Genomic DNA, 21709 nt, shown 5'->3' with positions numbered 1-21709 from the left:
AAAAAGATAATGTATGGTATGTGGATTCAGGTGCTTCGAACCACATGACAAGTCATGGGGAGTGGTTCAAGGAGATGAAAAACCTTGAAAGACCAGGTTTTGTGGAAACAGGGGATGACATTGTCTATGCAGGATGGCAAAGTGAAGTACCTTACAGATGTACTTCACGTTCCAAACATAACAAAGAATCTGGTTTCAGTTGGCCAGATAATTAAGCAGGGTTTGCAGGTTCGGTTTAACCCTGATGATTGTTATGTTGAAGACTTTAAAGACAAGTGCAGGTTGGTTGCAAAAGGCAACAGAGTGGGCAGAATGTTTACGTTGAATGTAGACATGCTTGAAATGAGTGCTGCGATGTTTGCAAATGGTTCAGGAATTGTTGCAGACACAGACATTTGGCATAAAAGAATTGGACATGTGAATGTGCAGAGAATGAAGTTTATGCAGACTAAAGGAATTGTGACAGGGCTGCCAAAGTTTAAAGTGGAAGGTATGCAGAGAATATGTGAAGCATGCCAATTTGGAAAGCAAACAAAGCATGTATTTCCACGCAACAGATATGTGGCACTAGATGTTGTGCATTCAGATGTATAGGGTCCTACGAAGACCATGTCTATGGGAGGCTGCAAGTATTATGTGACATTCACACAAGGAAAGTGTGGGTATATTTCATGAATGAGAAGAGTGAGGTGTTCACTCACTTTCAAAATTTTAGAGTTTTGGTTGAAAAGCAAACAGGGAAATATGTAAAGTGCCTAAGGTCAGATGGAGGGGGAGAGTACGTCTCCAATGAGTTCTCTAAATTTTTGAAGAAGAATGGTATTCGGAGACAGTTTACATGCAGATACACTCCGCAACAAAATGGAGTTGCTGAGTGAAAAATAGGCACATTACTGAGATTGCGCGAGCATTGATGGAAGAGAAGAATATGCCGCATAGCTATTGGGCTGAGGCTGTTTCTACAGCAGTATACATCATGAACGGGACTCCAACTACAGCCATACATGATGTAACTCCAGAGGAGAGGTTTACTGGCAGAAAACTTGATTTGTCTCATCTGAAAAATTTTGGATGCATTGCATATGTGCATGTGCCAGATGAGCTGAGAACTAAGCTGGATCCAAAAGCAGAAAAATGTGTGTTTATTGGATACTCCCTTGAGCAAAAGGGATACAGGTGTTATAACCCTGCTACACGTGAGTTGAGGGTAAGCAGGGATGTTGTCTTTGATGAGATGAGCAGCTGGTATGCTGCTGAAAAAGAAGCTGTTGGGGCTGATGTGAGTGGAAGTGTGGTTGCACAAAATGTAGGTCAGCAATCACAGTTTTTGAGTGGACCAGCAAAGTCCTCATCTAGTGGGTCTGTTGATAGACCATGGAGTGGCAGGCTGCGTCATAATACCAGCAGAGTCCTCATCTAGTGGGTCTGTTGTGATAGACCATGGAGTGGCAGGCTGCGTCATAATACCAGTCTTGCAAATGTGGTTAGTGCATCACGTAAAGGAAAAGAGAAAGTGGTTGAGCCCCTTGGTATGCCCGACATTTCTGCAAGGCATTCTCATGTTGATGGAGAGTCTAGTGGCTCAGATATGAGCCTTGATGAGGAGCTTGGGATCCCAGCTATGAGAACACCTCGTGTAAAGAAGGCTATGGAAGCCATGAATGAAAAGCTGCGAAGATCTGGGAGAGTGAAAAACCCTGTGCAGAGGTTTACCTATGATGGTTATGTGGCACATCACTATGCATATATGGCAAAAATTGTGCAGGTTGTTGAGCCCACATGCATTGATGAGGCAGTTGGAAATGTGTGTTGGGAGAAAGCTATGGATGAGGAGATGAATGCACTATATGGAAATGAGACTTGGGATTTAGTGCAATTGCCTGAAGGCAAGAAAGCCATTGGATGCAAGTGGGTGTACAAAGTAAAACATAACAATGATGGAAGCATAAACACGTGCAAGGCTAGATTGGTAGCCAAAGGGTATGCGCAGACATATGGCATTGATTATGAGGAAACTTTCAGCCCCGTTACCAAGATGGTAGCAGTGAGAGTTGTGATAGCAGTGGCTGTGTCAAAGCAATGGTCTTTACATCAGATGGATGTAAAGAATGCATTCTTGCATGGGGATTTGCAAGAAGAGGTGTATGTTGCAGCCACCTGGTTATGAGGATGTGAGTCACCCCGAGCATGTTTGCAGGTTGAAGAAAGCCTTGTATGGCTTAAAACAAGCACCAAGAGCATGGTCTGACAAGATTTCTGAATATCTTGTCACTATTGGCTTTCATGTAGCCAATGCAGATTTCTCGCTGTATGTGAGACATGGTGATAGAGGGGTTATACTTGTTGTCATCTATGTAGATGACTTGATCATTATGAGGGACCATGATGCAGAGATCTTTGATGTAAAGATCTTGCTTAGACAGAAGTTCGAGATGAAGGATCTGGGGGAGCTCAGATATTTCTTGGGCATTGAGGTGATTAGGTCACCACATGGTATTGGATTACTGCAGAGACAGTATGGCTTGGACATGTTGTCCAAGTATGGTATGGCAGGCTCTGTAAGCCTATTTCCGTGCCATTGGATCAGAATGGCAAGTTGAGTGCAGATTCAGGAGAGATTTTGGAGGATCCTACTATGTATAGGCGCATAGTAGGAAGCTTGATCTACATGACGATCACCAGACCAGATTTGAGCTATGCTGATGGGTTGGTGAGTCAGTTTATGCAGGTTCCACGGAAGCCGCATTTGGATGCATTGAGACGCATACTGAGAGGTATGTGAGGTCTACTTTGCATTGTGGACTATTCTATGAGATTGGGATAGAGATATGTGTACATGGGTACACAGATGCTGATTGGGCTGGTAGTATCTCAGATAGGAGATCTACTAGTGGATTCATGTTTTCTTTGGGGAGTGTTGCTGTGACTTGGAGCAGCAAGAAGTAGCCTACGGTTGCTCTATTAGTACTACACAGGCCGAGTACAGAGGAGCTGCTATGGCAGCATGTGAGGTAGCTTGGTTGAGAAAGCTACTTGCAGATTTGGGTCTATCAGTGATAGACAAGTTGTCATTTTTTGTGACAACATTAGGAGTATATAGTTGGCTAGGAACCCAGTATTTCATGCTCGTACGAAGCATATAGAGGTCCACTACCATTTCGTTAGAGAGAAGGTCTGGGCAGGAGACCTTGACCTTGTTTATGTCAGCACACAGGATCAGGTAGCTGACATCTTCACCAAAGCATTGGGTACAGAGAAGCTCCGCAGATTCAGGGCTTCACTTGGTGTACATGAGATGGAGTTGAGCTCGAGGGGGAGTGTTGAGATATCGAGCTCGTCTAGTGAGGCGGTGGACACTGATGACCCGTCGCCTGGGGGATAGGCCCCACACTTACACCACTGGCATGGTTGGTGAGATCTTGGGTGATATGCGGCCAGTGGGATGACAGGCTGTGTGACAGCCATTCTAGAGACTGGCATAGTTATAGTGCCAGCTCATTTAGTTGGGTTCACACTATAGAGAACCCTTGTATGTATTTGGTTGAGTACCTTTCATATTGTGTGTACTCTTATCTTGTATATGGTGTGTTGAGTGTTGAGTGAAGTAGAAGAAGATTTTCAGCCTCTCACCTTGTGTGTTCTCTATTAGGGTTTTGTGAGTGTGTGTGTGCTTGCAAGAGCTCAAGCTCTCTTCCCCCCCTGCATCTTTTCATATCATAGGAGCTCGTAGGCATGCTCGAGGATACGGTGTATCGGAGGATGATACGGAACCTGTTTTCCATTGGAACAAAATAAAAAATTACCCGTAAAAGTATTCATAGCATGTTCAATTTTTTTGCATCATATGAACCTAGTAAGTATTATCTGTACTTGTGATATGAACCTAGTAAGTATTATCTGTACTTGTAATCTATATTTAGACTCATTGTTTGTTGTAACCTATGTCTATGTGATATGAAATTTGGTGACAGCTTGATGGGTGAGCGTTTCATAGCTCACAGTTGTTGATACATGCATTTATTTTTTATTCTAGCTTCTTGGATGTGACTTTGAAGTGTTGAGATATTGCGAAGTGGCAGAGAATACCCACCCCACTAATACCCATCCTAAGTCGTGGAGGGCCTTTCAGTAGAAGATGTGACCCAGGACACATTGGGATCAGTAAAAGGTATGTAATATTTACTCTCTAGCTGTCATCTATAGTGATTTTTCCAAAAATAATCATAAGCTCCAGGTGTGCGTGGATTATTGTAAATTAAATGATGCAAGCATCACCAATCCTTTTCCCTTGCCTTTCATGGATACAATATTGGATGTGGTGGCAGGACATGAGATGTATTCCTTCCGGGATGGGTTTAGGGGATACAACCAGGTTCGCATGGCGGCGGAAGATTGGGAGAAGACGGCTTTCACCACTGAGTGGGGGGACTTTTCTTTCAATGTAATGACATTCGGCCTAAACAATGCCCTGACCAATTTTCAGCGCGGATGGTATAGGAGATCTCTGCGGAGTATTTGACTTTGTTTATGAGGGACTTTTTGGATGATTTTAACGTATTCGGACAGAAGTACTTGCATGTGCACCATTTAATGTTGTGTTTAACAAAGTGCACGGAATCCCGGCTGTGTCTAAATCTGGCCAAATGTGCATTCACTCTGGGAAGTGGCATGTTGCTTGGGCACATTGTTTCAAAAGAAGGCATTGCTGTAGATCCGTGTAAGCTGGAAATCATTTGGAAGGTGGGTGTACCGGCTAATAGCAAGCAGTTGGGCCGGTTTTTGGGGTAGATCAGGTGGCATAGTTGGATGCTCCGTTATCTAGTGGATGTGGTTGTATCGCTTAATGAGTAGCTCAATAAGGTTCCCATAGTGTGGTCGTCGGGACAGTGTGACTTGGTGTTCCGACGCTTAAAGCTGATGTTGGCAGCTGCTCCAGTGGTCCAACCCCCTAACTAGAATCTTTCTTTCCATGTGTTTGTGGATGCCTCGTATGTATTCATTGGTAAGGCAGAGAAGGGGTGGTTCCGGCCACGATACTATGCCAGTCGGAGATTGTCCAAGGCGGAACATAATTATTCCACCACTGAACGGGAAGCACTGGGAATGATCTACTATATAACGAAGTTTTGGCAATACCTGTTGGGCAACCGGTTTATTTTTCATGTGGATCATTTGGCCCTGTTGTTCTTGGTGAAAAAACCTAATTTGACGGTGAAACTGGCTAGGTGGATGCTTATTCTACAGGAGTTTGAGTTCATAGTGGTCCTTACGCCAGGATTGAAACATGTGGTGTGGCCAATTACCTGTCCCGACTAGAGAGTGGTGAACCGCCGGATGACGAAGTGTCTGATGATTTCCCTGGATGCTGATCTATTCGGGTTTGAGGTGGTAGTTCTGGATGTGCCACATATGTGGTATGATGAAATGTTATAGTTTGTGGGAATAGGTACGCTGAGGGATAGTTTGACCCAAGATCATCAGCGAAAGCGGTTAGCAGTGCGGAGTCAGAGTTTGTAGGTCATTGCTGGTCAACTTTACCATCGGGGATTGGACCGAGTACTCTAATGGTGTGTGCTAATTCATGAATAGGAAGCCGTGTTGCAGGAAGCACATCAAGGCATCAGCGATTGCCATTTTGTCAGCAATCACTGGGATGGAAGATCCTCCAAGCAGGGTTATGGTGGCTGACATTGGTTGGATATGCATACAGATTTGCAAAGTAGTGCCATGTGTGTCAAAGGTTTGGGCAACCAATGGGGCGGGACAAAATGCCGCATAATTCAATGCTACCCCTAGAACCCTTTATGAAATGGGGCCTGGATTTTGTTGGACCATTTAAGCCACCAGCCAGATGGACAGGCAATCGGTATATTTTGGTGGCAACGGATTATTGTACCAAGTGGGTGGAGGGATGAGCACTCAGAGATAATTCCGCTCCATCGATAACCAAATTTCTATATGAAATGATTATGACCCACTTTGGCTATCCGATAGAATTGATCAGCAACCAAGGCGGCTGACATTTTCTTAATGCGGTGATTAGGGAGCTGGTAACCGGACATTTGATTATTCATAAGAAATCAACTGTTTATTATCCGCAAGCCAATGGTCAAGCAGAGTCCAGTAAAAAGGTGTTGTAAAAGATTTTAAAGAAGCTGGTCAATGAGAACTGTTTTACTGACTAGGATGAGAAGCTATATTTGGCATTATGAGCTTTTAGGATGGCTTACAAGGTGGCAATCGGATTGACTTCATTCAAATTGGTGTATGGAGTGGAAGTCGTCCCCCAATGGAATTTTTGGTTCCAAGTCTCAGGATTGCACTCAAGGAAAAGTTTGGACCAGAAGAATCTTTAGCCCATCGGATGGAGCAGTTGATGCAGCTGGGGGAGGAGCGGTTTGCCAGTTTTTCCTACGTATCTGGTGTTGTGCGAGCACGGAGAAAGAAGTGGGTGGATTAACTCTGTTGGAATATTTCAAAAGAAGGATCCAGTTCTATTATTTAATTCCCGCCTTGGTAACCACCCTGGTAAGCTGAAGCTCCACTGGGCAGGACCGTACTGGATTGTGGATAAATTTTATGATGGTACATTTTTATTGGGCACTATGCAAGTGTATGTGTTTGGCAAGCCAGTCAACAGGTACCAACTTCGACCATATCATGGGCGGATGCCACCCTGGCCATTTTATGATGAAGGGGCTCCAACAATTGATTGTGCATGTATGGGAACCATTAATTTCTCTGGCCTTGCTGGAAATTTGCATGAGGAGAATAATGGCAGGGGCCGCATGATACCATGGGATCATTGTTCCCTGAATAGCAATCTTCGGGCACCCAATCCCACACTTACATGCAAAAAAACGGGGTATACGATTCCTCAGTTCTATTGTGCTGTGAGCAGTTCGCAAAATCTTTTTCTCAACCCTTCCTTGCTCATTCAACCTCTCGCGCAGCTCTCTCAAAGGCAACCATGGTGAACTTTGAGCTATTTTTGCCATTCTCAATCATTGATGTAGGTGTTAGTGGTTGGCTCTCTAGTGTACACCTGGCGGAGTTCACCAGTATTGCCTGGGAGGTCATCCCTGTGCACCCCTCTGCTCTGGAGATATTGGCTCAGCTTCAAGTGGGGAACACAATGATATACGTAGGCCAGCATTATGTTAGTGCAGAGTTGGTTCATACCAGACTCCATTTACCCATGCAAGGTCAAGCTGAAGTAAAGACCATGGATTCAACGTCAATGAAGAGATTGTTTGGAGAAAGAGTGGCCAAGGAGTACAGACTAGCTTATCACCCAGAGGCCCCCAAGGTCACCTGCTACAGTTTCTTTTTGGAAGCAATATGGCTACAGAACAAGGCTACCAACATCTCTGCACAGGCCATGTCGTGGCTATTGAAGGCTGAGCAGGGTGTCAGGTGTTTTTCTGAGAGGTTTTTATGGCTTGTGTACATACGTGTGCATGGTAGGTGTGAAGAGGTTGGCTTTGAATGCGTTGCCAGATGCTCTGGGTGAATGGTTTTGTTTTTGGGCTTGTTGTAGGCCTGTCCGGAGTGTGGTCCGCTGAAGGTGGTATCAGCTACTTGGCCTTGTTTGTGTGCGCGTCCCTAGAAGATAGAGTGGGCACTAAGTTGCATTTGAAGGTGTGTGAAAGAAGGTGGGCAATTAATGGTTGGACAACCAATTTAATATGTGCATAAGTTAGATCTTCATGGTGTGAAAAGCATTATGGCCATTTTCTAGGCCTTACAAATAATGATAAATAATGATCCACGTGGCCTGCAATGATAAAGACCACATGGAGGCTTGTGTTGTTGCCAACACGTTGGCCAGCATAGCAATGGAAACGAGTAGAAGATTGGCAAGCTGGCGGATGACGGGGGGTGGAACGTGCAAAAAAAAAGGAAAGATGGCCTGCAGGAAAAGGGGAGCGCGGCCTCTGGTTGGAGAGACAGGCTGGGGAGCACAAGCTGGAGGGGGGCTCTCTAGTGGGGTGCTGCTGGCGGTTTTCGAGGTGGTGGCGAAGGCAAAAGAGGAAGAGTTCCAAGGGGTCGCCAGTGGTCAGCGTGCAGGAGAGGACCGCCTGCAGGGACAGTGGTCGTGGCGGTGACTGTTCGACGAGAAGAGCTAGTGTGAAGGTGGCCCTTTGTTTGTGTGTGGCTAGGCGCAACTGCAGTCGCAAAAAAACAGGGTGGCGGGTAGCGCAAGAGGAAGAGGAGATACGAAGGCTGCTCTGGTGAGCGTCCAGGTGCTGAGGGGAGCCAACGACAAAGGTTGGCCACCTGGTAGAGGAGAGAACGCCTGGTGTGAAGGGCGCTTGTGCAGACAGAGGCCTTGTGGAGGCGCTGCAGAGATTGAAGGAGTTGATGCCCGTAGGGGATGTGAGCTGCATCGCTGAAGTGGAGGCTCGTTGGTGGTTCTGCAGAGACAGAGCGAAGTGAAGTTGGCTGCAGCTGCTGGCGACCTTTGGTGTGCGCAGGGAAGATAGAGGAATTGCCTGATTTTGGGTAGCCGATGGTGGCAGAGTAGAGGCAAGGATAGGTGTTCTTGTTAAGTTGCTGCCTCTGAGCTCGTGTGTTTCCTTTTTGTTTTGCTGCCAGTCTAGTAGCGCAGTTACCACATAGTAGGTGAGTGTGGTTTGTTTCGTGGGTTGTTGCTGCCCGCCGGTATAGAACCAAGGGTGTGTTGTTTTGTTGAGCTGGCACAGCCGAGGAGATGCTGCGGGGACAGGCAGAGTGGAGGCCTTGTGAGAGAGTGATCGCCTCGTCATGGTGAAGGAGCTCTAGTGAGCTACAGACAGAAACAAAGAGAGTTGTTGCCTTGCAGTAGAGGTGCTGGGGCGGCTCTGGTGATTCTGAAGAAAGCTAGATGCAGGCAAAGCGAAGACTGTAGTTGAAGGTGATTGTGGCTGCTGAAGATAAGGTGGCAACATCGACAAGCTTGAAGTGTGGAGGCAAGCCGAGTGGAGCCAGCTGATTTGTGAAAGAGGGATCTTCTTTTTTGCTTTGTGGATAAGTGTGCGGGTTTTGATTATCTTGTGGAATACAGGGTTTTTGAGGTATCTCTGTGTGGTGTTTTGAGAGATTTCTGTTTCCAGCATCGTGCTGGTGGTGCCCCTTATGTTTGTTGTGTCTTCCAAGGCTTCTGGGTAGGTAGCTATAGAGGCATTTCTTCTTTTCCCAGCCTCCTGACAGTTTTCTGGTGCCCCCACTGAGGATCTTTCTTCAAGTTCCTTTAGTTTACAGGTTGCAACCATGGCGTTTGCTTATTCTGAGTTTCACGGTGATAAGAATGAGGATGTAGAGGATTTCTTGGAGCAAATGGAGGTGGCATGTATTACCAACCATGTGGATAATCCGGATCAAATTTTAAGGCTCTTCCAGATCTTTTTGAAGGGCACAGCAAGTACATGGCTTCGAGGGTTTGAAGCAGAGAGAATGATTGGTAGCCCATCTGGAATGATGATGGTGGAAAACCTGAGAGAAGCCCTTACAAAGGAGTTTCAGAGAAGAGAAGATCCCAATGACATTTGGCAGGAGCTCCAGCAGCTGAAGCAAGGTGAAAGCCAGAGTGTGGCAAGCTATGTTACAATTTTCAGCGAGCTATGGACAGTTTTCTGGTGCCCCCACTGAGGATCTTTCTTCAGGTTCCTTCAGTTTACAGGTTGCAACCATGGCGTTTGCTTATCCTGAGTTTCACGGTGATAAGAATGAGGATGTAGAGGATTTCTTGGAGCAAATGGAGGTGGCATGTATTACCAACCATGTGGATAATCCGGATCAAATTTTAAGCTCTTCTAGATCTTTTTGAAGGGCACATCAGGTACATGGCTTCGAGGGTTTGAAGCAGAGAGAATGATTGGTAGCCCATCTGGAATGATGATGGTGGAAAACCTGAGAGAAGCCCTTACAAAGGAGTTTCAGAGAAGAGAAGATCCCAATGATGTTTGGCAGCAGCTCCAGCAGTTGAAGCAAGGTGAAAGCCAGAGTGTGGCAAGCTATGTTACAATTTTCAGTGAGCTACGGACAAGATGGTGTTTATCTCTTGAAATAGAAGTTCCCCCCGTGTTTGTGAAAGTTTGCTGGTAAAAGTGGACTTGAAGCAACCTTCTACTTATGAAGAGGCGGTGAGGATTGCGGAAGAGAAAGAATGGAAGCTGAAGAAAGTGGCGGATTATGGGATGATCAAGGAAGACGAAGTGGTCAAGAATGGTTGTCTTGATGTGAATATGGTCTAGGTTGATTTTGTGCAACAACGAACACCTACTATGTACCAACAAATTGGCAGGGGAATGTACCAGGTAAATCCTAAAGCAGTCGCCAAGGATTTTGGGCAGTTTAATGAGAGCAATGTGAAGTCTATAGCGGTGGATGTTATGCCAGCTTATGGTTATGAGAATTACCAGATTTTTGATAATGTTTCCACTAGTCAGGGTGTGTTAAGTGATGTTATTTATGCTTCTAAAGTTCAAGCAGAGAAAGGTCTTGCAGAGAATAAGGTTTTGCCAATCATAGGCAGGGATTTAGATGTCGACAGATGCTTCTCTTGGCTTAAAGAGCCAGTTCAGGAACTTAAGGGGAGGAGGGGAGAGACAGAAGATAGTCTACAAGAAGAGGATGGAGTGGAAGAGCAAGTAGATGAAGAGATTGGAGGAGATGGACTGCAAATGGAGGATCTAGCAGGATTTGACACGAGGGATGAGACAAAGGGAAAATCTTGAGCCTGAAGAAGAACCAAAGGTGGTTGGCAATGAGGAAGTAGAGGACAAGATGATGCTTGAAGCACCTTCGGAAATGAGTCTCTCTTTCGAAGAGGACAGTGGAAGTGGAAAGCTGGTCACGGATGATCCGGTGAGTGAGAGCAATGCTTATCTGCTGGATTCTAGGAATTTTCTTATTGAACTGGTTGAAGAAGAACTAATGCTTGAGCAACCCGGCATGTGGGAGCCAGAGTCAGGTGAATTTGGGGTTATGAGGTCTGGGAATGCTATGCTGGAAAAAGACGGAAAATTTTCCACAACAGTGAATGCTTATGAGCAAGGTAATCAAAGGCCCAAGGATTTGGGTTGCAAAATGTTAATGCATATGCTTTTAACTGTGGCTGTGCAGTGGGCAAGTGAGGCCCAAGTATGTTTGGAATTGACCCAAGGAGAAGAAGATGTGGATGATGAGCTGGACTGTGTTCTTGATAATGTACTGGATGATTTGTTGGAATTGGTTTCCTTGGAGAAGGTAACAAATGCTTGCATACCAATTGCGTAGGAAGGGAGTGGTGGTGTGACTGATGATGAGTTAGATGCTATTCTGGATGATGACGTGATGGATTTTGCATGTACGGATGCTGATCATAAGGTGTGTGTTCCTTGTCATGCCCAAGAGAATGATCGGTTGTCAGTAGAGAGAATGCATGTGAGGCTATTGTTGTTGGTCAGGGGGACCAGGATGCTTTGCCTGGCAGTTTGGGGAGCTTGGACTTGGTAGAGATGCCTGTGCAAGATGTGGAGAATCTTGAAGGATCACCAATGGTCTTGAAGCTGGAGAAACTACAGGGAAGTGACAATGATGAGTCTACAGTGCATGAAGTTGCTGTGTTTGATGTTGATGGGCTGAAGGGAAATGGGTATATGGTGGACACACCACATTTTGATGCTCAGCATATGGATGAGTGGTTTGGCTATAGTCTTGGTCTGGCAGTCTGTCCAGAGGGAGAGTTGGAAGCCAATGATGCAGGTCGCAAATTGGATGATCATGAGGTGGGAGTTGAAGATCAAGTGTTTGTTAAATCAGTATATGATTATGAGTGGGAATCAAATGTGTTAGAGGGGAGTAGAGGTGAGGAATGGATGTTTCCATCACAAGAACATGTGAGCTGGTATGGAGAAGGAAATGCAGTATATATTGATGAAGCCATATATGAAGAGCTCAGGGGGTTGCTGAAAGTGGAAGACCATAACAGGATATATCAATGGTTATTTGACAGAGGAAAATGCTTGAAGGATTGGAAGGTAGATGCTCCGAGATTTCTTTTTGATCCTGATGGATAGCTATTGGAATTTATCTTTTTGCTGCTGAGCATAAATGCTCTAGCAGGCTGGGGGGTTGGCAAAGTATGTCAGGTGTTTTTCTGAGAGGTTTTTATGGCTTGTGTACATACGTGTGCATGGTAGGTGTGAAGAGGTTGGCTTTGAATGCGTTGCCAGATGCTCTGGGTGAATGGTTTTGTTTTTGGGCTTGTTGCAGGCCTGTCCGGAGCGTGGTCCGCTGAAGGTGGTATCAGCTACTTGGCCTTGTTTGTGTGCGCGCCCCTAAAAGATAGAGTGGGCACTAAGTTGCATTTGAAGGTGTGTGAAAGAAGGTGGGCAATTAATGGTTGGACAGTCAATTTAATATGTGCATAAGTTAGATCTTCATGGTGTGAAAAGCATTATGGCCATTTTCTAGGCCTTACAAATAATGATAAATAATGATCCACGTGGCCTGCAATGACAAAGACCACATGGAGGCTTGTGTTGTTGCCAACACGTTGGCTAGCATAGCAATGGAAACGAGTAGAAGATTGGCGAGCTGGCGGATGACAAGGGGTGGAACGTGCAAAAAAAAGGGAAGACGGCCTGCAGGAAAAGGGGAGCGTGGCCTCTGGTTGGAGAGACAGGCTGGGGAGCACAAGCTAGAGGGGGGCTCTCTAGTGAGGTGCTGCTGGCGATTTTCGAGGTGGTGGCGAAGGCAAAAGAGGAAGAGTTCCAAGGGGTCGCCAGTGGTGAGCGTGCAGGAGAGGACCGCCTGCAGGGACAGTGGTCGTGGCGATGACTGTTCGACGAGAAGAGCTGGTGTGAAGGTGGCCCTTTGTTTGTGTGTGGCTAGGCGCAACTGCAGTCGCAAAAAAACAGGGTGGCGGGTAGCACAAGAGGAAGAGGAGATACAAAGGCTGCTCTGGTGCGTCCAGGTGCTGAGGGGAGCCAACGACAAAGGTTGGCCACCTGGTAGAGGAGAGAACGCCTGGTGTGAAGGGCGCTTGTGCAGACAGAGGCCTTGTGGAGGCACTGCAGAGATTGAAGGAGTTGACGCCTGGAGGGGATGCGAGCTGCATTGCTGAAGTGGAGGCTCGTTGGTGGTTCTGCAGAGACAGAGCGAAGTGAAGTTGGCTGCAGCTGGCGACCTCTAGTGTGCGCAGGGAAGATAGAGGAATTGCCTGATTTTGGGTAGCCGACGGTGGCAGAGTAGAGGTAAGGATAGGTGTTCTTGTTAAGTTGCCGCCTCTGAGCTCGTGTGTTTCCTTTTTGTTTTGCTGCCAGTGTGGCTACTAGTAGCGCAGCTACCACATAGCAGGTGAGTGTGGTTTGTTTCGTGGGTTGCTGCCGCCGCCAGTATAGAACCAAGGGTGTGTTGTTTTGTTGAGCTGGCACAGCCGAGGAGATGCTGCAGGCACAGGCAGAGTGGAGGCCTTGTGACAGAGCGAAGTGAAGTTGGCTGCAGCTGCTGGCGACCTCTGGTGTGCGCAGGGAAGATAGAGGAATTGCCTGATTTTGGGTAGCCAATGGTGGCAGAGTAGAGGCAAGGATAGGTGTTCTTGTTAAGTTGCTGCCTCTGAGCTCGTGTGTTTCCTTTTTGTTTTGCTGCCAGTCTAGTAGCGCAGTTACCACATAGTAGGTGAGTGTGGTTTGTTTCGTGGGTTGCTGCTGCCCGCCGATATAGAACCAAGGGTGTGTTGTTTTGTTGAGCTGGCACAGCCGAGGAGATGCTGCGGGGACAGGCAGAGTGGAGGCCTTGTGAGAGAGTGATCGCCTCGTCATGGTGAAGGAGCTCTGGTGAGCTGCAGACAGAAACAAAGAGAGTTGTTGCCTTGCAGTAGAGGTGCTGGGGCGGCTCTGGTGATTCTAAAGAAAGCTGGATGCAGGCAAAGCGAAGGCTGTAGCTGAAGGTGATTGTGGTTGCTGAAGATAAGGTGGCAACGTCGACAGGCTTGAAGTGTAGAGGCAAGCCGAGTGGAGCCAGCTGATTTGTGAAAGAGGGATCTTCTTTTTTGCATTATTTGTGGATAAGTGTGCGGGTTTTGATTATCTTATGGAATACAGGGTTTTTGAGGTATCTCTGTGTGGTGTTTTGAGAGATTTCTGTTTCCAGCATCGTGCTGGTGGTGCCCCTTATGTTTGTTGTGTCTTCCAAGGCTGCTGGGTAGGTAGCTATAGAGGCATTTCTTCTTTTCCCAGCCTCCCGACACACAGGGCAAGCCGATCTCCTGGGCTAAACTCTTCTTGGTAAGATTCTGCAAGGAGATAGCCCACCTTACGAAGCCCAATGTGCATACTCACCTCGGCCAAATATTCTCTGTCCTCTTCCCTCGAGAGGTGATCCTGGGAACTATTGTTGGGATCGAATCGGCTAGTGAACCTTCTAGCCGAGCGTTGCCTGTAACAATGGAAGTGGAAGCTACAGAAGTTATAGCGGGGCCACCGGTTGGCACAGCGTGGCTATAGTTAAATTTCGGGGTGGTTGCCAGCGTGGAGTTTTTGGCCAGCTTATGTGGCAAAAACCAGCGTGGCCACGCTGGCACCTACCAAAATCGCATTGAATGCGGCCAGCGTAGCAGCAGCGTCTTGACGGCCACCGACGGCCACCGACGTCCATGATAGCTGGTAGCAAGAAATTAGGTGCAGGTGCAGCCGCGCACAGCAGTGCGTGCAGCAAAAACTTGTAATCACACGATATATGTGTAAGATTACGATATGGATTAACGGAGCTTAGGATAGCGATTATAGAAGCGATTGATGGAGAAAATGATAGCTGGTAGCAAGAAATTAGGTGGACGTCATTTTCTCGGGCTCTGATTATTTGCCATGATTTCTTGTTCTGCAGTCTCTTCGTCCCCCTCCCAGGTCATTCGACTACAGTAGCAGCAGCGTCTTGACGGCCACCGACGTCAAGACCTTATGTTGTCTTTCCTAGACCTTAATTTCCAAACAATAATGCATACCACCTTAACAATCACTCACATACAACCTTTCGTGGGTCCCTTTCGTGGGGCTTTCCCAAAGTACAAATAGCAAAATGGCCGTCACACTTAATAATATATGAGAATTTAAGACTACTAGCCATATTCTTGTATTAGTTCTTATTCACAAAGAGATAAAATAAAATAATACAACACATAAGAATGGATACAATCTTCTCTCATGTGGCCTTCTACCATGCATTGGTATTTATCTATTAATGAAGCCAAGCCACTTAAGGCCACCATACAGTTGTTTTTACAAAGAAGTGGCTTGCATGTGGTCCTATTTTTCATGCATAAATATGAGGTTGCATGCCTTATCTTTTACAAGTTCAAGTATGACTCTTGCTTTCCAAAAATGAAGATAACTACAACTTTTTGTAGGCTTGAAAGTTAGCCTTGTAAGGTAATATAAAAAAATTAAAGTCTACTATAGAGCAAGGTAAAATAATTATTCTTTAATGTGCACATGTTTCTTATTATACAATGCCAACTTTAATTCACGTGTATGCATGCCTTCGATAACACTCCTCTTTGTCTGTATCTCACAAACGCAACGTTAGTTAGCCAATTAATTGTTAAATTCAATCAATCCTAACAAATACACTACAACAAAAAGAGGGGTTAGCAACGGTTATAGTGTGGCTTTTATAAAAAGGATTTTTATGGTTCAGATCAGTTTTCAATTTTCAGAATGTAGACAAGGGAGATAGAGAGAGCGTACATTGTACATTACCAAACCTTAGAACAACAATTTGTAAATCACAATAGAGAGCTTATATAGATTTGAAAATCCACCTTCATGTAATATGGGCTTCATGATACAATGGTTATACATTCATACATATAGATGCCATCATGTAATCTGGGCGTCATTGCCCTCTAGCTCGATTGTTGCTTGCATCGACTCTTTAACTGCACGTGCATCCAATTTGGCTTGCATGGAGGGGCGTCTACCCTTAACTGTAGCAATGAAGGAGGTGCCAACTTGATTGCCATCCATTGTTTTGCGCTTCTTCCTGTTGATTCCTTTCTCAATGAAAGACTTTGCTCTCTTCAAGCTATTCCCAAAGCCATCTCTAGTTCGTACAAAAGACTTTGCAAGCTCAATGCCCTCCTCTCTTTGTGCTTTCAATGTATGTAGTTGCCCAAGTGTCTTCTTCATGCTAGTGGTAGCCTCATGAATAAGCTCGGCATCATCCTGCACAAAATCCACAAGTTGTTGGAAAGTGTCATGTAAATGATTCAAGCTTGACCTCTTTGTAGACTTTGAAGATGCAGCCTCACAATTGTGCCCTTCCTCCAAGCTCGCATCATCCTCAAGTGGCACTCCGATGTTGAGGTCATCAGGCTTAATCTCAAGTAGTCTCCTCGGGACCATCTCCAAGGCACTATCTTCATACATGCTCACACAATGTGACACCATACCTTGCTCCTGAACACCGGCCATGAGCATCACCTTGATTTGATGCTTGCATATGTTGCCAAGCTCGGACCAATGGCATGTACAACATGCCCATTGACAATCTGAGTTGTAGACAGTGTACACTTGGTTTGGATTGGAGAGGCTTCGGACATAAGCATCTGCCTTCATGTTGCTACCAATGAATGACACATAATCATCTGGAATTTTGAGAGCTCGTTCACGCGAGCTCTCCACTACCTTCTCAATGGCATTGTTTCTCTTAAATCCACCTTCCTTCACAACTTGTATGTACCAATAATGAGGTACACAAGCTGTGGTTAGCTTGTAAAGAAGCCAATCCACTCGACGCCCCACCATTTTCTTAGAAGATCCTAGAAATCTGTACTTCAAAACTCCATGGTACGCCTCGATTGCACCATTCGTGTCTTGATTGGAATGTGGCAATGTCCTTGTCGCACGCACCCACATGTCTAACATAATGAAGACTTGTAAGCATATATGACCATAAGAGAACATAACACATTGGGAACACATTGAAGCAAGAAAAATAGCTCATAGTCACCTATTTTAGGCTGCCACTGCATTTCAAAGTAGTGGAGGAACTCCTTCTCACTTTGAAAATCTTCCTTGAACTTGCATATCATTTCCCTAGCTTCATCCTTGGTGAGCTCATATGAAGACGAGGACCCTCCCCGCATATTCATGATGTTACCAAGCATCCGAAACATGGCCGCACGTGTTGGCCAATCTTTCACCTTTCGAATGAGGTGTTTTAGCCAACACCTACGTACATGCCATAAGCACAAGTACACCGGCAAATTGAAAACGACCCTGCGAGTACAAATCCAAGTATTGAGGGTACAAATCCAAGCAATGGTCATAAAGCATTGTCCAAGCACCATGCATTATGTTAGGAAAATTACCTTAGTGCATCAATTTCTCTCTCCGCATCATCCACCATGAAAGCATTTGGCTGCCACGATTTATGGTGATCAAGCATGTGATCTCGAAACTTTGTCAACCAATATCGCACAGCCTCAAAGGTGGCACTTGAGGCAAGAACCCACGCAATTGGGATGCCATTGCGATGTGTGTCAAATACGAGAATTGTATACAAATGGAACTACATCATTTTAGGTATAGTAAGTACAAGTACCTTGACTTGAACATGGCAAAAAACAGACAAGAATTGAAGCATACCTTGTACTTGTTCGTTCCAAATGTGGAGTCCATAGCCAACAAATTTCCATTTCCGAACTTGTCACAAATCTCTCTTTGCCATGGGGTTTGGATCCCTAAAAAGAATTCCTTCTGTACTTGAAGATTTTGCTCCTGGTAAACAAATATCATATCCGCATTTTGTGTACACCATCACCTTGTACTCTCTGCATCATCATCATGTAGTTGATATGTCTCCATAGCATGTTTCCTTTCAATATTGAGTATATCTTGGAGCAATAAGTAGTCATCCCTCACCATTGGACATTTGGGCTCTTTGCTTTGTCGTATATGCAAACTTTGAATGTGTGCATCGAAAACTTGTTGTGGAGTAAAGCCCTTGAACAACAAGTTAGAAACCCAAACTTTTTTTTCCAATGAAATCCATGGAGAGAGGAGAAGAAGGGTGTTTCCCTCATTCTTACAAGGCTCCCCATGGCAGATGATATCTTCTTTATTTGTGTGAAAGGGATTAATATAAGATATAACTGCGATGCTAGGATCCAAGTATAGACGATTCACCATGAAATGGCATTGACACCCTCGAATGCGCTGTCCTGCTGCCTTGGGTGGCCGCCTTGGCTTAGTCCCTTTCTTGATCAAATTGGCATTTAATTTAGTAGAGGCTTTTACGCTGTCTTCATTGATGGTAGGAAAACCATGTAACTCCCCATCGTCAAGCTCATTTTCATGCACATTACTCTTGCACTCTACATCTTTTCCACCCGATTGTTCATGCACATGGCATACACGTTTGGAAGCACAACGTGTCCCAAAAGCACACCAATATCTATTGGCAATGATAATTGGGTATAAGTCTAAAGCCTTGCATGCTAATCATTTAAATAAGGTAATGGAAAATAAACACTTACATGGTGCTCTCAAGCCATGAATCCTTGAATGGCCGTATTAGCGAGCCTGGTGTGCGATGATGGTGGGAGTACCTCGTAAACGTTGTAGGGAAGTCAGGATTTTGTGCTTCTCTGTTCACAAACTCGCCAACATGAGCCCATGGAATACGAGCTTCCCTTTGCACTTTGTACTTCGACCTTTCATTGTGTACCAGTCTCCATTGTATTCCGGAAACATCAAAAAGACCATGCGTGGGAACAGGGGTGCCCATCGATTGTTACTAAATGAGCTAAAATAAACCAGCTAGTGCCGCATCCACCAGTGCCCAAGTCTACCTCAATCGCATTATGGGCGGCTGCCGGAGGCCCAATAAGCAGCTACGGCCATCGTGAGAATCTGTTGCTTCATGCAGCTCCTGGTATGAGAACCTGCTGTAGTCAAGCAGAGGAAGAATGTCACGCAAAGATGGAAGCAGCTGTAAAAGTAAATACCTTAAACCTGGCCGACCTTCGCAGTCTTCATTTCTATAGTTGTGAGTAAATTTACTAAAGTCCATTAATTAATACTTTCGATAAAGGGTGGGAAAAAAATCACTTTCTTCGACTCACTAAACATCAATAATTTCATTTTGATTGAGCTTAATTCTTTCGACACGATTAAGCAAGGTTGTACTTTTAGGTAGGCTTAGGCAGGAACCATGTATAATTAAGCTTGATTATACATGATATCCGCGTAAGCGTGCCTAAAATTGCTCAGAAGACATGTATAATTAAGCTTAATTGTACATGGTTTTCTGCCTGGACCTTCCTAAAATTACAACCTTTGCAATAATTTGTATGATTGTAGGGTTAAGAGATTAGGAAGTTGAATGACCTGGGAGGGGGACGAAGAGGACGTCGGTGGCCGTCAAGACGCTGCTGCTACTGAGGCCGTCAAGACGCTGCTGCTACTGTAGTCGAATGACCTGGGAGGGGGACGATAGCCGGGTTAATGGGATATTTCGATGCTTTTGCTATTGCGCCGCTCTTTCCCGAGCTCAACCTTGGGAAATGCAAGATTCACGAATCACGCCTGCATCCGCCAATATGCATGCACCAACATGCCTACGTGAAGAGGAGGGACGGGCGATGTTGGGAGTGTAGTAGGCTTTTGCTCTCTCTGTTGCTTAGTACACGGGATAGTTGCGGCCGTGTTCTTGAAGGACGTCGGTGTGGCCGTCGGTGGCCGTCAAGACGCTGCTGCTACGCTGGCCACATTCAATGCGATTTTGGTAGGTGCCAGCGTGGTAGGTGCCAGCGTGGCCACGCTGGTTTTTGCCACATAAGCTGGCCAAAAACTCCACGCTGGCAACCACCCCGAAATTTAACTATAGCCCAGCTGAACCACCTACAGAAGGAAGTCAGAGCACTGTAGAGCTAGAATGAAGCTTTGGAAACTCATGTGGCCAACTTGGAGCAGCAAGTTCAGAACTTAACGGAATGTATGTCTAGCACCAAAGAAACTCTCGTGTCTATAACTGAAGAGCATCTCTAGATGTTGGATAATATAAAGGCGGAAACCATGGATCCTCAAGTTCGGGCGAGGTACTTGGAAGCCTAGGTGAAGGGGTATGTCAGCCCAATGGACAATACACTAATGCTGGACATTGATACTTTAATAGATTTGTCTGACACTTTCACCTTGGAACTGACTTTGATCTGGGAGCATAATTTGGAAAGACTCCGGGTACTTTGGGAAAGGCACTGCAAGCCGGCCAGTATCCTGCCAAAACGGAAGGATGAAGGCCCAGATTCAGAAGCACCTGAAGAGGGATGGGCAGTGTTAACACAGCCACTGCTTGAAGCTCCGAGATCCTCCAGTGGGCACAATGCAGAATCAATCAGTTAGAAACATAACTTCTCAAAGCTAAGGCTTTTGGGAAATAGAAGATCATCGAACCCAAAGGGCAAGTTTCGACGGAAGCACTGACTGGACTTGAGCTAATGTGAGTTGTAGTAGGCAGTTCCTCCTCTGATCACACTGTTTTTGCAATTCATTGGCACTCCAACAACGCTATGATGTTGTACATGACCAGATGATCGCCTTGAAGTTGGCCTATCCCGCTGGGGATATATTTCATGCGCTCCCCCTTGTCGTGTAGCGGGGGAGAGCACGAAACCCTTTCCAGCTCAGCATGAGCATTTACTGTTGCCAGCTCAACGTTTGTCGCCTCAGCACAGCCAACAGGTGGGCGCTGTAGCAAAGGTTCTCCCTCTCTCCCTCTCGTTCATTGCCTCGGCACAGCCAAGGGGGGGCGTAGCAGCAAAGCCCAGGCCTCCCTCGGAAGCTACAAACTACGCAGCTTTTGCTCCTCGTTTGTTGCCTCAGCACAGCCAACAGGTGGGCGCAGTAGCAAAGGTTACTTGCTTTGCCACACTTGCTTCTCAATTCCATCCACTTTCCCCACAATTATCACTCAGTTTTTGTAACGTCCCTCCCAAGCCATGTATGTATGTGTCTCTTTTAATATAGATTTCAATAAGAAAAGAGAGTGTAATTAGAAAGAGTGAGACAATAAGGCTAGAAACATTAGAAAAGTGTTAGAATAAAAATATTAGCTCCAAAAATCCTAAAAGAAATAAGAACATAAGAATAGTTCTATTAAGAGATAAGTATCCCCAAAAATAGAATTTCGATTTTAGGTGATAAGAGGTCATATTTAGAGTACTTTTACACATTTAGAGTCCATGCATACTAAAAATGTGGAAAAACAACGTGTTTCTAAAGATGGTGCGTTTGCGGCTATATACAGACGTATTTGCCTATTCTGCCTAGAATAGCTTGTAGACCAGATGCCTTCCCGTTCTTTTGACTGGTTACATGACTATATTCTGAGTTTTTATCAGAGAGTTATGGCCGAAACAGTCTGCTGTTTCTGTCAGAGTCTTTACATAGAGAAAACTGTGAGAAGACAGCAAGTAGCCTCAAGGTAATCCTAGAGTTTGAGATGCATATATCCCTTCATTCTTATCTAATATCTCAGAAAAGAAGCTTAGACTGCTATAGTCTTTCGGAGGAAGAGACCAAAACTCCATAGTTTTTCTTTTAGAGAAAGAATAGTATGCCGTAGCCCTGTAGGAGAAGGCTATTTTGCCATAGATCTTAGAAAGAGAGAAGAATCACAATATGAGTAAGAGGAGATAAAGCTTGGAGATTATTGGATGATTTCAATCACAAGGTATTCGAAG

The 21709-nt window shown here is 45.4% G+C and overlaps 1 protein-coding gene across 1 annotated transcript; it reads right to left on the bottom strand.

Moving 5' to 3' along the window:
- Positions 1–15766: 15766 nt before the first annotated feature.
- LOC147614629 (uncharacterized) lies at positions 15767–17405 on the bottom strand. The gene is made up of 3 exons (XM_086779707.1): positions 17336–17405; positions 16975–17243; positions 15767–16882 (listed from the first exon to the last, which is right to left on the bottom strand). The coding sequence occupies exons 1-3, from the start codon at positions 17371–17373 to the stop codon at positions 15843–15845; spliced, it is 1347 nt and encodes a 448-aa protein (XP_086635833.1). The 5' UTR covers positions 17374–17405; the 3' UTR covers positions 15767–15842.
- Positions 17406–21709: the final 4304 nt, after the last annotated feature.

Source organism: Cibotium barometz, chromosome 41 (genome assembly GCF_041138505.1).
Source record: "Cibotium barometz isolate CiBa-2024 chromosome 41, ASM4113850v1, whole genome shotgun sequence".
Taxonomy (NCBI): domain Eukaryota; kingdom Viridiplantae; phylum Streptophyta; class Polypodiopsida; order Cyatheales; family Cibotiaceae; genus Cibotium; species Cibotium barometz.
Note: the sequence above shows the minus strand (reverse complement) of the source record. Positions and strands in the feature narration are given on the sequence as shown.

Bases quoted from the DNA above. Each gene is read 5' to 3' on its own strand.
- LOC147614629 (XM_086779707.1), bottom strand. From the start codon at position 17,373: ATGGTGGATGATGCGGAGAGAGAAATTGATGCACTAAG. The intron at 17,244-17,335 runs GTAATTTTCCTA...TTGTACTCGCAG, and splicing joins AGAGAAATTGATGCACTAAG to GGTCGTTTTCAATTTGCCGG. The intron at 16,883-16,974 runs GTGACTATGAGC...TCATTATGTTAG, and splicing joins GCAGTGGCAGCCTAAAATAG to ACATGTGGGTGCGTGCGACA.